Genomic DNA, 15456 nt, shown 5'->3' with positions numbered 1-15456 from the left:
TTCAGGTGTTAACAGTGGTTGCCCCAGGAAGAAGAGGAGAGAGAGGGCGCTTTTGAATTGGTGCACGTCTTTATTTGTATTCCTACAACAATTTATGTATTTTGTCGTTTAAGTCAAGTGACGTTTTGTACCATTTCCTTTCTGCGTGAAATGAACCAGGTGGGACGGTATTGTCTCATCAAATTTTCAGCTGGGTAGCAGAGAGCTGTCTGAACCCACTGAGGATGGCACACGCCAGCCCCACGCGTGCCAGCCCCTACCTCTGCTCTCTTGTTTTCCTCCCCACACAGTGGGGCCCTGTGTTCTGGTCACCCCTCACCTGAGGCTGCGTGCCCTTCCCAAAAGACCTGGGCTAGTCAGGGGGCCCTCATTCACTCTGAGGGGCACTTTTGTGACCAGACGCCCTTGGCACCACCACACCCCACTCATGTGCAAGCGCACACACACACACACACACACACACACATACACACACACTTATCTTTACAGACCTTAACCATCCTGTCGAGGGCTGGCCCTCCTGATGGGAGGAGAATGGAAATAGAGCGGGAGTGAGCAGGCGTTAGATTCCCACACCCACCCCGGTGGGCTGGGCGCTCTAGGCCCCCCAGGGCCTGAGGGCCATTCTGCTCTGGCCTTCCTTTTCCTTCAGGGTTTCTGCCCCCAGTGGGATTTGTCACCCACATGCCTTGTGACATCTGCTTATACTCTCTCCTGCCCTTCAACATGGAAATGGCTGATCATTGTTGCTTTTTCTTTAATAAGAATTTCTTTATTTTGTTGGTTTCAGTCACCAATTGACCTTTGTCACTTCCTTTCCCCGTCTTTTTGTGCTTCGCTGGACATGGCCCCAGGGGAGTTCTCAGGTGTGTATCGCTCCTGTCTGTCTGTTTGGGGCCCCCTCTTCCCCACAGTGGAGTCTAGGTGGAGTGGAGTGATGGTCCAGGGACACTCCCTGCTGCTGTCACACTCTAGTCACCGCTGGCTGTGCAGCCTGCCCCCTCCTGATTCCGTTCCAGGCCACTAAGGCACATGTGCTTTTGCTCACCAGCCTGCTACTGCTCGGAAGCTTATTTGGGTTTGCTCCCCTAGCCCACTGACAGTGACCTTGACATCTGAGGGAGGAGCTGTGCCCTGACCCCATCTTCTGAAAGGCTGAGAATCCCCCAGGGCCGTTTTGTAAGGCTCTGTGGAGCCCTTCGAAACATAGCACAGTTACCTGGACAAGGCCTGCAGGCCTAGTTCTGCAGTGTCTCCCCTCTGTCAGGTGCACTTTAGAAGTCAGGGTCCCGTGAGGCCCCCACCAAGTACAACTCGGGGGTCCTCTCCCCATAGGGCAGGTAGGCCGGGCTCCTCCTCTCTCGTCTTGCCTCAGGAGGCTCTGAGGCCCCGCCCCCCCCCCAAGTGCAGCCTCCAGTGTCCAGAGACACTCAGTCCCAGGTCCCGGGCACAGCTCTCCCTCCCTGCAGAGACTTCTCCCGTCCTTACCCCACCCCTCACCCCCAGGGCTGTGATGTACGATGTCGGTTCTCTGCCTTGTCCTTCCACCTCAGCGCCAGTGCTCTGGGCCTGGTGATCTGCACAACCCAACGATAAACTTTCCAGAAGGCGTAGCTGGCTCCCTCCCATCCTGCTCCTGTGTCCACCCCTAACCCCAGCGAGAAGTAGCCTTAAAAGAATCTCAGCTGCTGTCCACACGGGCTTAACGCGCTTGTTTTCTCTTCCTTGCTGTCTCCTGCTCCTTCCTCCCACCCTGGTTGCCCATCTCCCGTGGGACCGGGACCGCTCCCATAGTGCGCGATGATTTTTTTGGTAAGGCCACGGCCCTGATTCCGTATGTGTTTGTCCCGTGTCGGGCTGCCCGTGTCTCCCCGACACCTTCTCATGCTTCGTGAGCTGTCTACTTGGTTTGGGGTTCGGGCAGTGGTGGGGTCAGCAGGGCTTTCGGGCCGGGTTGGGGGGTGGGGACCTCCGCCAGCCTCCCCAGTAGCCTCCCTCAGAGCAGACCCGTGGGGAGCTGAGCAGGGACAGCCCTAGCCTCTCTGAGCCCCCATAAGCTCAGGGCCGGCCAGCCCCTGGATGCATCCCGGAGCCCGTCTGGGTGAGCCTGGTGCCTGCTGCGTCCCATCCAAGGGGGAGGCAGGCCCCGTGTGAGGCCAAGAGGCGAGAATGGGGACAGGCGGAGCCCTAGCTGAGCACACCGCACGTCTATTGCCTCACGGTTGCGTTTGACCGTGGAGGGAAGTGAATAGGATTTGGGTTTGGGGGCTATCCCAAAGGATTAGATTTGGTGCTTTGGGGGGGTTTCGCGCCATGCCTGCAGAGAGCTGTCTGTGAGGTCCGCTCCGGGGCCTGGTCACAGAGGAGCTGGGGCAGCCCCTCTGGGCACCGGCCCCAGGGAGCACTGCCCTTCTCCACACTTCTACTTTCTCTTCCGCCTTCTGCTGAGCCCACGGCCTCAGGTCAGGTCACCCCACAATCCTGCTCCTCGCCCAGGTGGAGGGCTGCGCCTGCCATGGCGCCATCCCATCTCCTTGGCCAGGGGTTCTCTGCCTCTTGTGCTGTTTTCTCTGGTCCTATCACCACACCTCCAACCTCCATTCCCCTGGTGGGCAGCTCTGAAAGGGATCTGTTTCATGACAGGCCAGGAAACCACAAGGTGGGGGGGGGGAAGAGGTGATGCTGGGAAGGGGGCAGATTGAGGGGGCAGCACAGACGATTCAGGGTTGGCTCCAGCTGGTGTCGTCTGGGCCCTGCTGGTACACGGACTCCATGTCGGCAGAGAGCTGTGGGAAACCAACCCTGAGGTCCAGAATGTAAGCCCCGGGCTGCTGGCCATTAAGGCAGTGGGGACCTACTGTGTGCCCCCCAGAGGCCATTCTGGGGCCCCCGGGGGCGTGCACGCAACAGGTCCATCCCTGGCCGCATTGCGGGGTGGAGAGCCCACCGGCAGGTCTGCTGGGCCTCCCTCTGCAGCCCGGTTTCCTCCAGGTCGGGCCTCGCCCTTATCCCCTCGCATCAGCCCTCCCAGGGTAGGCCGCCCCCCGGGGTTGTCTGTCACTCTGAGGCCAGTGTGGTGGTATCAGCGTCTGGCTGCATCAGGCACAGTGCATCGCACGTTTTGTTTCAGGGATGGGCAAGGAAGTGGGGAATCTGCTGCTGGAGAACTCACAGCTTCTAGAAACCAAGTAAGAATGATCTTCTGCAGCACCGCGTTCCTGAGGTAGCTCCCCGGGGACTCCCCGTGACAACCCTGTCAGCCCAGCATGGATGGCTGCCCCAGGGACGACCTGGACTCGCGTGGCTGAGCCCGCCCCTCCTGGGGGGGGGGGATGGTGTGGTCACTGCCTTTCCCAGGGCACGTACGTAGTCGCCACCTTTCACCACGTTCTGGACCGGGATGTGCCTTCTCAGACACATAAGTGCGGGCGGACCCCTCTGGGACCCCCATCACCTAATGTAAATGCCGCTTCACGTGGACTCTGGTCCTTCCGCCTTTTCAAAGAAATGCCCTGAACGTGGTGAAGAACGACCTCATCGCCAAAGTGGACCAACTGTCGGGAGAACAGGAGGTGCTGAAGGGGGATTTGGAAGCCGCCAGGCAGGCCAAACTAAGGCTGGAGAGCCGCATCAAGGACCTGGAGGAGGAGCTGAGGAGGTGAGCGGGGCTGGGGGCGGGGCTGGGGGCGGGGCTGGGGGCGGGTCTCCCGGGAGGGGCAGAGGCTGCTGGTGCGGAGCGTGGGGCTCCTAGAGGAGGCGGGGCCATCTGGTGTGGGGGGTGGAGTCAGATCCCCGCCACGCCCCCCTCTGTGTGTTCCACCGGCATCTCTTCTGCCAGCTATACCCAGGGAGGTCATTCCTTCTCAAAGTGGCTTACTTTGCGTGCTCACCTGTCAGCCTCTGGCTCCTCTCTCAGTTGTCACTCATGTTTGACTCCACCCACCCAGCTACTGTGCTGTTGCAGGCCCCGCCCCTTTCCTCTCTGGAATCCCTCAAGAGGGATGGCTGTCCTGTCTTTGGTGCCCTTTCCGTGGTGGCTGAGCTGGGCCTTCCTGCTCTTCTCACACCATTGTGTTTATCCAGGAGGAGGGAGGGGAGGATTGAGTGCTGGCTGCCCGCCGTACTCCGCACTCCCCTCTGCTCCCCAGCCCCTGAACAGCCAAGGTTCAGCCATGCAGCCCAGCTGGGAAGCTCTGGGGTCTCCTCCCCAGCAGTCTACGCTTCTCTATAGCTTTTCTCTGCAGATCCTCACCCCTTCTCCCCTGGTGGGAATGGGGAGGTGTGAGAGGAGAGCCCCAGGCAGGTGGCCCTTGTGCCTGGTTTGTGGGAGAGGAAGCCAGACCTGAAGGTGGCGCTCCCGTGCCTGGGACTGTAGCTGGCTCTGTCTTCCCAGCAGCACTTGACTGCTGAAGGGAAGTCCTGTCCCTTGGCCGGAGCAGCCAGGACAGTTGTCTAGGCGTCAGGGCATCTGTGAGCAGGGGTGCAGGGCCACCCCTCCCCAGGGCACTGGCAGGGAGGCTCGGGGCCTAGAACCAGAGGTGAAAGCACTGAGTCTGGCTGAGAGGTGGAACCGTCTCTGGGCAGGTGCCCAGCAGGCCGGCCCTCAGCCCTGCCTGGCTTCCTTTTGGCTGCAGAGTGAAGTCGGAGGCCATCATCGCCCGCCGTGAACCCAAAGAAGAGGGGGAGGATGGAAGCAGCTATCTCTGTACAGAATTGGTATATTTCACTATTAACCTGTGGGGCACGGGATGGGGTGGGTTGGGGGGAGAGTGCGGTGGGCTATGAGGGATGTATTCATTCCTCTGGCCTCTGGGCCCCCCTTCACCCCACCTGTATGACAGTATCCCCAGCAGCATGCTCCCCAAACCCGGGATGTAGTGAAATCCAAACCAGCCCCCTCAGCCCCAGGTCCTAGTGGACGCATTTTGCACGGTCACGAGCAGGGTCTCCCCACCTACGCGGCGCAGCTGCCGCCCCGTATGCTCCAAACTGCAGAGCAAGGCAGAGGAAACAGTGTCCATCACCACTGTCCCAGACAGAACCGCTTGAGTAGCTGAGGCCCTGTGAGGCCCTCGGACTGCTCCTCTGCCCTCATCTCCCCACCAAGGCGCATGGAATGTTCTGAGGAAGGTCAACCCCTCTGCTGTGTGTGTGTGTGTGGGGGGGGTGCGGGGCGTAGGCAGGCACAGGTCTTCACCCCAGGTGAGCTTTGGACATCACTCACTACTCATTAGCTGTTATTGTCGGAGTCATACGACGCTTGCATCGGGATGCAGCCCCCACAGCAGGCACTCGCGAAACAGTAGCTGTACCTTTTGCCCATCCTGTGCAGCCCCTCACTCCAAATACTCTAAGAGAGACACAAAGCTGCAGGTGAATTGTGGAGCTCCCCCAGGCCCCACCCACGTGGTGTACGGAGGAGGGGCCTGTTTGGGGTCCCTGCCTGCTTGTGTGGGGCCTGGGCTGCATGTGGCGGAGGCCACATGGGGAGGGTGCAGACCCTTACTCACCTGGCAGCTCCTCGTGGGCCCCTTGGCCCTGTGCCAGCCTGTGGTGCCTGGGGCACAGCTTCGCAGACTAGACGTGGTCCTGCCACAGAATCACCAACAGCAGACCCCTCTCAGATCCCCCCAAACCTCCAGCATCCAGCTTGGACGTGGTGACCCCACATCCTGCTTGCAGGATCTTCCCTAGAACCTCTTCCTGTGGTTCCACCTTGGACCAGTCCCACCTGTTAGTGTTGACCAGAGGCACTGGGGTTGGACCCAGTGTCCAGGGCCTTGTAGGAGAGTCACTGCTGTGTCCCTCAAGTGTATCCTGTGACCTCCTGGAAAGAAGGTGGCCCTGTCGGCAGGTAGACTCCCATGTCTCTTGTCCCCCTGCCATGCCCTCCCCACCCGTTTGCTTGAGGGTCTCTGGGCATCCACACTTGGATTGGCTCACACCCGTGGTGTGACCTGGCCTCTGAGGGCACCAGACTGACCTGCCAGCCGGCCCCTCGCTGGCTGAACAGCAGCGCCTGTGCCCTGCAGGACAAGATCCCCATGGCACAGCGCCGCCGCTTCACCCGGGTGGAGATGGCCCGTGTGCTCATGGAGCGCAACCAGTACAAGGAGCGGCTGATGGAGCTCCAGGAGGCTGTGCGGTGGACCGAAATGATCAGGTGGGTCCCGAGCCGCCCGCAGGGTCCCAGAGACTCACTCCCATCTCCACGTGTGAGCCACGGTCGCTATAAGGAGGTCCCGTTGATGGGATTGAGGCTGACCTCAACCCCACCTCCCTCTCTTCTGGGAGAATTAGAAGGGTGCTGGGCTTCCCTGGTGGAGCCTGCAGGAAGTCAGGGGAGCTGGGACTGCTGCAGCCCTGACCTGGCAAGGAGACGCCCACTGGGCTAGCGTAGGGCTGGGGCACATGGGGGCTGGTGAGCCAGGACCCCTCTGGGAAGCTCTGACTGACTTGCCCAGGATTCCCTCTTCTCTGATGCTCCATTCCAAGTGTGTCCAGTGCGAGGATACCCAGCAAGGGAGGTGAGAGGGGGCCTAGCAAGAATGGGACATAGTTGGATTGGGCAGAGCGGGTCTTGCCCATGGGTGTGGTCAGATTGGGCAGTGGGTGGGGCCTAGTGAGGTGGGCGTGGTCAGGCGGGGTGTGAGGGGTGTCAGGCTGAGCAGTGGCCTAGCTGGGCCCCTTCCTTTTCCCTCCCGCATAGAGCATCCCGGGAGCACCCGTCTGTCCAGGAGAAAAAGAAGTCTACCATCTGGCAGTTGTGAGTCGGGGCACTGGGCTGGGAAGGGGGTGAGAGGGCCTATCCTGGGCCCACCCTCACCTCCTGTGCTCTGCTGGCAGCTTCAGCCGCCTCTTCAGCTCCTCATCCAGCCCCCCTCCAGCCAAGCGGTCCTACCCCTCGGTGAACATTCATTACAAGTCACCCACCACAGCTGGCTTCAGCCAGCGCCGAAGCCACGCCCTGTGCCAGATCTCGGGGGGCAGCCGACCCCTGGAGTTCTTCCCTGACGAGTGAGTGTCCCACCCCCCTTCTGCGCCTCCCCCTTGGCCAGCACAGGGGGAAGCCATGGCCCAGGGGTGCTGAAGCAGGACCTGCCTCACCTGGCTGCTCTGGGCCTGTGCTATGGGATGGGGTCCGTCCTCCCAGTGGAAGGACCCTGGCCGAGGCATCAGGGCTCGTGACCCCTCCAGTACACACTGCGCACCCCTCCACCCCTGGGGGGAGCATTGGTTGTCCCTCTGCGTTCCCCAGGGTCCCTCCTCTTAGTCCCATGGGGTTTGGCCCTCACTGCTGTCAGCAGCCGGTTCAGGCCCTTCCTCAGGCTGGTCTGCACACCGGGGCCCTGCAAGGATTCTTGGAGCTGACAGGAAGCTTCCCTGCAGGGTTGGGTTTCCTCCTGGGGAATACGTTTCTGTTTGTAACTTTGTGTTTTCCTTCATTCTGAAACCAAGAATTAGGTTCCAGGGTTCCAGGGTAGAAGTGGAGAATTCTGTGCCTTGTGTCAGAGATTGTGGACATTTCCCTGGGAAGGCTGAGGGGGAGGGAAGGTGCACTGGCCCTTAGTGACGGGGACAGCAGGACGGCCAGCTGGACGTGGGCAGGTGCTGGGTGTGGTCTCCAAGCCCAGTGCTGGGAAGAGCCACCCTCGCATCAGATGGGCACCCAACTGGGGCAGGAGCCAGGAAAAGACAGGACAGGTCCAGGATGGAGAGCTCCCGGGGCCTCGGGTGCTCCCTGCAGGCAGGCCTGTGGGACCTCGGATCACCAAACACTGAGTGTACCCTATGGTTCCCCCCGCCCAGCGACTGCACCTCCTCCGCCAGGCGGGAGCAGAAGCGGGAGCAGTACCGCCAGGTGCGCGAGCACGTGCGCAACGACGACGGGCGGCTGCAGGCCTGCGGCTGGAGCCTGCCGGCCAAGTACAAGCAGGTGCTGCGGGGCGCACTGCGCGTGCGGGGAGGGGGGGCATACAGGGCGGGGCCACAGCCTGAGCCCCAGTTGTGGAGGGACGGGGAGCTGAACCGCTGTCCACGCGCCTGAGCCGCCCCAGGCCTCGTGCCCACGGCACCTCTGCCTGTGGTTGCAGCTGAGTCCCAATGGGGGCCAAGAGGACAACCGGATGAAGAACGTGCCTGTCCCCGTGTACTGCCGCCCTCTGGTGGAGAAGGACCCGACCATGAAGGTGAGCCCGGGCCTGGCAGGATAGGGGGAGAGGCAGGGAGAGGACCACACCCAGCAGCCGAGTCCCGCGGGTTTGGGAATTTGGGGATGGCCCTGTCACATGTTCGCAGCCCTCACGCCTCTGTCCTCTCAGCTGTGGTGTGCCGCGGGTGTCAACTTGAGTGGGTGGAAACCGAGCGAGGACCACTCTGGTAATGGAGTCAAGCCGGCACCAGGCTGCGACCCTCTGACCTGTGACCGGGAAGTGGAAGGAGAGGCCAAGAGCAACCACACGTCCCCGGAGAAGAAGAAGGTCAGAGTGGCGGGCGGGGCCAGGGCTGCCTCTCCTTGAAGTATCTGATGGCCGGGCAAAGCCAGTCTGCGGCCGTCTGCGTGCTCAGGCTGTGCCCAGTGCCAGAAACAGAGGAGAGCTGGGGACAGTGCCCCAAGACTGGGCTCATCTAAGGCTCCCTGCCCCTCCCTAGGGCAGGCCCGGGCCTGAGCTGCCCCTGGTCCTGTAGCCCAGCACCCAGGAGCCAGCAGTTGTGGCGGGCAGGGAAGCTCAGCGAGGCCAACACTCAGCAGGCAGGTCCCCGGGGGCCTCTCTCCTGTACGGGACACATTTCACTGCCTGTAGCGGAGCAGTGGAAGGGGCTGAGCAAGGAGGGCAGCAGGAAGCGCCTCACACTTGCAGTTCAAAGGTCATTTTATGCCCCAGCTTGATTTGGGGGCCGTGACTTAATGGCTCGGAGCCCACGGTCTTCTCCTGCGTACGTGAGACAGCGTGTGCCGCGATCTAGATGCAAAGTACAGTTCTGAGTGCTCGCCCTCCTGGCTACGGGGAGGACAGGCATGTAGGGCAAGGCTGGGTCCTAACGACTCCAGGACCCCACCCACGCTCGGGCGCCGGCCTTGTCCCCCGTGCTCTGACAGGCAAAGGAGCTCTCCGAGACCGATGCCACCTCCAGCCGGGTGTGGATCCTCACCAGCACCCTGACCACCAGCAAAGTGGTCATCATTGATGCCAACCAGCCCGGCACCGTCGTGGACCAGTTCACCGTCTGCAATGCCCACGTCCTGTGCGTCTCCAGCATCCCCGGTGAGTGCTGCCGGGCCTGAGCCGGTGCCCGGGAGGGTGGACGAGGAGGAGGCCTGCAGAGTGGCACCTGTCCCCTGGGACACACTGTGCGCACACGGGAGCCAGTGGGTGCGTGTCCAAGGAGGGGCTCGATAAGACACCCGATTCGAAGGGGGGGACGTCAGCAGGCAGCCCCTATCTCCTCCCCCACCCCCATGGGCCATGAGTGCTGAGTGCAGTAGTGACTCCTCAGTGTGGGGTGACGGGGCTGTGACTCCCCACAGCGGCCAGCGACAGCGACTACCCTCCGGGGGAGATCTTCCTGGACAGCGACGTGAATCCCGAGGCCTCTGGTGCAGACGGCGTGCTGGCCGGCATCACCCTGGTGGGCTGTGCCACGCGCTGCAATGTGCCACGGAGCAACTGCTCCTCGCGAGGGGACACCCCAGTGCTGGACAAGGGCCAGGGTGAGTTCCGGGCCATAGCCTGGGAGCCGCCTTCTCTCTGCCCCCTTGTTCCTCCCCCTGCCCAGCCAAGCTCACCCCTCCCTTCCACAGGGGAGGTGGCTGCGGTCGCCAATGGGAAGGTCAACCCATCTCAGTCCACGGAGGAGGCCACAGAGGCCACGGAGGTGCCTGACTCTGGGCCCAGTGAGGCAGAGGCAGCTGCGGTGCGGCCCGGGCCCCTCACAGAGCACGTCTTCACCGACCCGGCCCCTGCCCCGCCCCCCAGTACCCAGCCTGGCAGGTGGGCTCTCTCAGATGGGGCAGAGCTGGAGGGGAGAGGAGGCTGGCAGAGGTGGGTGGGGACGGGCTTCCATGGTGCCAGCATCCTCTCTGCAGTGAGAATGGGCCAGAGGCCGACTCAAGTGGTGTGCAGCCCGAGCCGGAGCCCAGCGGAGACCCTGAGGGGACCAGCAGCAGCGCCGCACCCACCATGTGGCTGGGAGCCCAGAATGGCTGGTAGGTGGGGCCCTGGGGCAGGGGTGGGGGAGGGCCCCCTGGGCGAGCCCCCTGCCCACCTCGGCCTCCTCCTGCAGGCTGTACGTGCACTCAGCCGTGGCCAACTGGAAGAAGTGTCTGCACTCCATCAAGCTGAAGGACTCCGTGCTGAGCCTGGTGTACGTGACCCCCAGCTGAGGGCCGGGCGTCGGGAAGGACCGAGCACGGCCCAGCCTGAGCCTGGCTCACCACTTTCCCATTCCAGGCACGTGAAAGGACGAGTGCTGGTGGCTCTGGCAGACGGGACTCTGGCCATCTTCCACCGAGGCGAAGGTGAGGCCTGGCAGCAGTGGGCAGGCGGGCGGCATCTGATGGTCCTGGCGGGCTGTGAACCAGCCTCACTGTAAGCAGCTGGGGCCCCGGCCGGGCCTGAGCAGGTGTGGTGGGCTCTCTGTAGACGGCCAGTGGGACCTGAGCAACTACCACCTGATGGACCTGGGCCACCCGCACCACTCCATCCGCTGCATGGCCGTCGTGTACGACCGCGTCTGGTGCGGCTACAAGAACAAGGTGCACGTCATCCAGCCCAAGACAATGCAGATCGAGGCGAGTGCTGGCGGCAGGGGCTCCGGGGAGGGAAAGGGGCTCTGCTGCGGGCCTGGCTCCCGACACACCTTCTAATAGGTGGCGGGGGCTTTATGGGGTCAAAGCAACCACACTCGGGAAGTGACTCATTTGTCCAAGGTCACAGGCAAGCAGAGGCCCGCTGGGTTGTGAGTGCCAATCTGTCTGGAGCCCATCTGCTGCCTCACACTGAAATAAGTCAGTGTGGGCTCTACCTACCTACCCTCAGAGGCCCGGATGTGGGCCTAGGATGGGGGGCGAGTTGCTGGAGCTCCCCTAGGAGCCTGGGCCCTTGGGAGCAAATCAGAACCAAGCGTGGGCTGTGGCGGGTTCCGCACCTCTCCCCCGCCCCCCCTGATGGGCTGCTGTTACCCCGCAGAAGTCATTTGACGCCCACCCACGGCGGGAGAGCCAGGTGCGGCAGCTGGCATGGATCGGCGATGGCGTGTGGGTGTCCATCCGCTTGGACTCCACGCTGCGGCTGTACCACGCCCACACCCACCAGCACCTGCAGGACGTGGATATCGAGCCCTATGTCAGCAAGATGCTGGGTGAGACTGCGTGGGGCTGAGCCTGGGGGGGCGGGGGGCCAGCAGGTGGCACTGACCTCGCCGCCCCCTCCCCCAGGCACAGGCAAGCTGGGCTTCTCCTTCGTGCGCATTACCGCCCTGCTCATCGCGGGCAATCGCCTGTGGGTCGGCACCGGTAATGGCGTCGTCATCTCCATCCCACTGACCGAGAGTGAGTGACCCAGGCATCTGCAGAGATGGTGATGGCGGCTGCGAAAGGGCGTGTGGCAGGGTTCCGGGGCGGGCGTGTTCTGCCAGGCCACACTCAGGAGGAGGCGGGCTGCCCTGGCCGCGGCCACCCTCAACCTGCCCCTTCTGTAACCGCTTCTCTCCTCTCCCCTCTGTGCTCTGCCTCTGGCCGCCCTCAGCCGTGGTCCTGCACCGAGGCCAGCTCCTGGGGCTCCGAGGTAAGTGCAGACGCCCGCCTCCTGCTCTCAGAAGGAAGCCCCCCGCCGGAGATGCCTGCCCCAGGTCATGGGCCCCAGCAACGCCCCACCAGCGGGCACTCTCCTACCCTCCACCCTCAAGGTGGGCTCAGCCCTTCTGGGTCTCTCTCTCCCCAGCCAATAAGACATCCCCCACATCTGGGGAGGGGGCCCGCCCAGGGGGCGTCATCCACGTGTATGGTGATGACAGCAGCGACAAATCAGCCAGCAGCTTCATCCCCTACTGCTCCATGGCCCAGGCCCAGCTCTGTTTCCACGGGCACCGTGACGCCGTCAAGTTCTTTGTCTCGGTGCCAGGTAAGGGGCTGGGTCCTGCAGGGCAGCAGCTGTGTCCTCCCTTCAGGGTTCTCTGGCTGCCCTGCTAAGGTCCCTGTACCCATGACAGGGAACGTGTTGGCCACTCTCAATGGCAGCGTGCTGGACAGCCCATCCGAGAGCCCTGGGCCCGCCGCCGCTGCGTCAGACCCAGAAAGCCAGAAGCTGAAGAACGTGCTGGTTCTGAGCGGCGGGGAGGGCTACATTGACTTCCGCATAGGTGAGTGGGCACTGCCCGCGGGCCCCAGGGGCTCCCAGGGCACGGCAGGGGCCGCCCCTCACAGCCAGTTGCTCTCCCCAGGTGACGGAGAAGATGACGAGTCGGAGGAGAGCGCGGGGGACATGAGCCAGGTGAAGCCCATGTTGTCCAAGGCTGAGCGCAGCCACATCATTGTGTGGCAGGTTTCGTACTCCCCGGAGTGAGGCATGGCCTCTACCGCCCCTGCCTGATGCCATCGTGTACATACACCCCGCCCCACCCAGCTGCCACGGGCTGCCCCCTGCTGTCAGCCCCTTTCTAATCTCTCAACCTGCAGCTTTCACCTTAGGTCCATCCCAGGGGCCGGCAGGGGGCGGAGAGCTGCAAAGAGGGTCTGGCTGGGAGGAGGGGGGCGTGGGTGGGAGGGAAGAACCTCTCGGACACCCTTTTCCCAGCAGCTCCTGGCTGGCCCCCAGCCCAGTCCCAGGGCACTGCAGGGCCAGAATGACGCAGAGTCCTGGGGTGGGCTGGGCCGAGACAGACCCGAGGTCGCTCCCAGCTGCACCCTGGGCTCCCTACTCTCATCACTCACTCCCTGGACCCCCAGGGCAGGAAGCAGGGACTTCACCTCCAAGTCTCCCCACCCGAGTCCACTTGCCTTTGCCTGCTGTATGCAGGGGTAGGGGGTCCTTAGGGAGCTGGCCCAGCTACTAGACCTTCCCCCCATCTCTGCCACCCCGGGAACTGGCATGAAAGCACGTAACCAGACTCTATGGGGCAGCTGTTTGAGAAGACAAACAGATGCCCTCATCCCATTCAAACCCTGATCGTCCTGTTTGGCAGGCTCTCACTGGCTCTCACTGACCCATGTCCCCTCCCCCTTCCTGGGCAGAAGACCCACCTTGTAGGAGCATACCCTGGAGTCCTGCCACTCCTGGAAGCCCCTAGGGTGAATTTCTCAGGCTGCCAGGGCAGGCCCAAGCCTCAGGAAGAAAGGGGCGCCCCTGGCCTCTCCTGGGGTCAGTCCTAGGATGCAGGCTTAGCCTCAGGGTGATGGGGAAGGTGTGCTCCAGGGCCTGCCTGCCAAGCAGTCTCCAAGGAGCCCAGCTCCCAAGACACACTACTAAGTGCCTTGGGCTGGTGGTGTGGCCTGCTCCCTTGAGGGCAACCGACAGGCTAACAACAGAGGCCCAAAGGGCTAAGGACAAGGGCCACCTCCCCCAGCTCTTAGGAGTGTGCGCCCGCCTACTTTGAAGGGCATTGCCCTGGACTGCTGCCTCCCCACCTGCCCAGGCTTTAGTCCTGCTCCAAAAGGCACTGATCAGGGCAGCTCCATGCCCTGCTGTCCACCCACCTCCCACCAGAGAAGCACAGATCTCGGGCAGCCACCCCACAGCCCAGCCAGACACCACTGCAGTCACACGCCACTGCAGGCTTCTCCCCACCGCCCTGCCACTCTCCACTGTGATGTCCGTCAGGTCCTTTGTCTGTTCCCACAGGGCCATGAAATGACTCGGGGGTTATCCGGGGTGGGTGCAACTGGGAGAAGGGGCTGGGTGACAATTCTCCTCAGGCTTTGGCCCTGCAAGCAAACCCGTGTATCTGCTCTGTATGTAATAAATGTCTTAACATGGTACCCCAAACCAACATGAGTGAGTACAAGGGTTTTCTTCATTTTATTATAAAAAGAAATGCTGGAGCAAGCTCAGTGCCAGGGTTGGCGCCCTGGTGCATTTCCAGGCATTTTCCAAACAGTCGCATGCCGGGCTTGGGCAGACCCAGGTGCCCTCTGGGAGGTCCTGAAGGGATCCTGTGATACCTGTCACAGAAGGGGTGTTCTGAGCACCACCTCCGGGGACTGGAGCGTGCCAAGTCAGCCACAACCTACTGCAGCACGTCTGCCCGAGAGGCCCCGGGCACCCGGCCTTGGGTCCTCTGCCGCTGCAGGAGGCCGGGTCCCCGCGGCTCCATTACTCATACAGCCAGTGCTCCGTGCTGTCCTCCCAGCACAGGAGCTCCTCGGGACGGAACCAGAGCGCTATCTCACGGCGGGCGTTCTCCACAGAATCGCTGCCATGAATCACGTTCCTGCGCGGGAGAGGCTTGTGTCAGCGCGGGCAGGAGTCCCACGCAGCCCAGTGAGGGGAGTTGGGACGCGCGCTAAGAACGTCCCGAGGGCCGGCTGCGGCCTTACTTGCCGACCTCGATACAGAAATCCCCGCGGATGGTGCCGGGAGGGGCGTCCGCAGGATCCGTGGCTCCGATGAGCGCCCGCGAGATGCGCACGACGTTCAAACCCTGCCACACCTGCGGACGGGGACGGGGACGGCGACGCGGGGTCAGCGCGCGGTCGGGGCGGGGTCAGCACGCCGCCCGCGCTCCGGCACTCACCATGGCCACCACCGGCCCGGAGGACATGTACTTGACCAGGCGGCCGTAGAAAGGGCGCTCGCGCAGCTCGGCGTAGTGTTCGCGCAACAGCTCCTCGGAGGCCTGGGGAGGGAGGGGGCCGGGTCGCCAGCTCCAAGGGCCCCGCCCCCTCCCGTCCCGCCGGGTCCCCTCCCGCGCCCGCGCCACCCCCGCGACCCCTCGCCGCCGTCCCTACCAGCACCAGCTTCAGCGCCACCAGCTTGAAGCCCTTCCTCTCTAAGCGCCGCACGATCTCTCCCACGAGCCGCCGCTGCACGCCGTCGGGCTTCACCGCCAGAAAGGTGCGCTCGTGCACGCCGGAGCAGGCTGCGGGACCCGCGGGAGCGCGCGCGTCAGGCCGCCCGCAGCCCCACCCCACCTGGCCCGGCCCGGCTCAACCCCCGGCCCCGGCCGCGCCGCTCACCCGCGGGGAAGAGGTTGGCGAAGATGGTCAGCACCAAACAGATCATGATGGCGACGGCGACTGAAGCGGAGCGCGGACTTGAGGGGGCGGGGCTTGTGCTTAAAGGGGCCGCAGCCCGAATCCCCTCGTTCCCGGCCCCCTGGCGCGGCTGCCTCCGTGGGTGCGGCGAGGGTGGGGGCTGAGGGAACGCGGACTATGCGATGAGGCCGTGCCTTGTCCACGCTCACCCCGGAACCCCTGCGGCCACGGGGCCCCGAGACCTTTCTGCGACGGCTGCATCTGTA

The 15456-nt window shown here is 63.3% G+C and overlaps 2 protein-coding genes across 18 annotated transcripts in view; one reads left to right on the top strand and one right to left on the bottom strand.

Moving 5' to 3' along the window:
• Positions 1-13986, top strand: part of MAPK8IP3 (mitogen-activated protein kinase 8 interacting protein 3) — a 48000-nt gene extending 34014 nt beyond the window's left edge. For 9 of the 16 annotated variants that reach the window (XM_019713069.2, XM_019713068.2, XM_019713077.2 and 6 more), the window contains 24 exons: positions 855-866; positions 1795-1812; positions 3131-3188; positions 3506-3658; positions 4635-4716; positions 6033-6163; positions 6710-6766; positions 6847-7017; positions 7810-7936; positions 8094-8189; positions 8322-8480; positions 9101-9266; positions 9530-9712; positions 9803-9992; positions 10088-10207; positions 10285-10365; positions 10452-10519; positions 10644-10792; positions 11190-11361; positions 11438-11551; positions 11748-11786; positions 11943-12122; positions 12211-12360; positions 12442-13986. In XM_019713069.2, coding sequence (XP_019568628.2) covers positions 855-866; positions 1795-1812; positions 3131-3188; positions 3506-3658; positions 4635-4716; positions 6033-6163; positions 6710-6766; positions 6847-7017; positions 7810-7936; positions 8094-8189; positions 8322-8480; positions 9101-9266; positions 9530-9712; positions 9803-9992; positions 10088-10207; positions 10285-10365; positions 10452-10519; positions 10644-10792; positions 11190-11361; positions 11438-11551; positions 11748-11786; positions 11943-12122; positions 12211-12360; positions 12442-12563 — 2798 coding nt within the window. In that variant the 3' untranslated portion in view covers positions 12564-13986. The remainder of the gene's footprint in view (positions 1-854; positions 867-1794; positions 1813-3130; positions 3189-3505; positions 3659-4634; positions 4717-6032; positions 6164-6709; positions 6767-6846; positions 7018-7809; positions 7937-8093; positions 8190-8321; positions 8481-9100; positions 9267-9529; positions 9713-9802; positions 9993-10087; positions 10208-10284; positions 10366-10451; positions 10520-10643; positions 10793-11189; positions 11362-11437; positions 11552-11747; positions 11787-11942; positions 12123-12210; positions 12361-12441) is intronic. The other 7 variants (XM_019713073.2, XM_019713072.2, XM_019713078.2 and 4 more) reach the window with 3 other exon arrangements.
• Positions 13987-13996: 10 nt separating this feature from the next.
• NME3 (NME/NM23 nucleoside diphosphate kinase 3) lies at positions 13997-15366 on the bottom strand. Of its 2 annotated transcripts, none has more exons than XM_019713095.2 (5): positions 15173-15340; positions 14945-15075; positions 14731-14832; positions 14534-14646; positions 13997-14427 (listed from the first exon to the last, which is right to left on the bottom strand). In XM_019713095.2, exons 1-5 carry the CDS (start codon positions 15216-15218, stop codon positions 14310-14312), a joined length of 510 nt encoding a protein of 169 aa, XP_019568654.2. In that variant the 5' UTR covers positions 15219-15340; the 3' UTR covers positions 13997-14309. The 2 variants fall into 2 exon arrangements, with proteins under 2 accessions (XP_019568654.2, XP_019568655.2); XM_019713096.2 differs by having other exon boundaries at positions 14240-14427; positions 14542-14646; positions 15173-15366.
• Between the last annotated feature and the right edge of the window lie 90 nt (positions 15367-15456).

The sequence above is a fragment of the Rhinolophus sinicus genome, linkage group LG18 (genome assembly GCF_036562045.2).
Source record: "Rhinolophus sinicus isolate RSC01 linkage group LG18, ASM3656204v1, whole genome shotgun sequence".
Taxonomy (NCBI): domain Eukaryota; kingdom Metazoa; phylum Chordata; class Mammalia; order Chiroptera; family Rhinolophidae; genus Rhinolophus; species Rhinolophus sinicus.
Note: the sequence above shows the minus strand (reverse complement) of the source record. Positions and strands in the feature narration are given on the sequence as shown.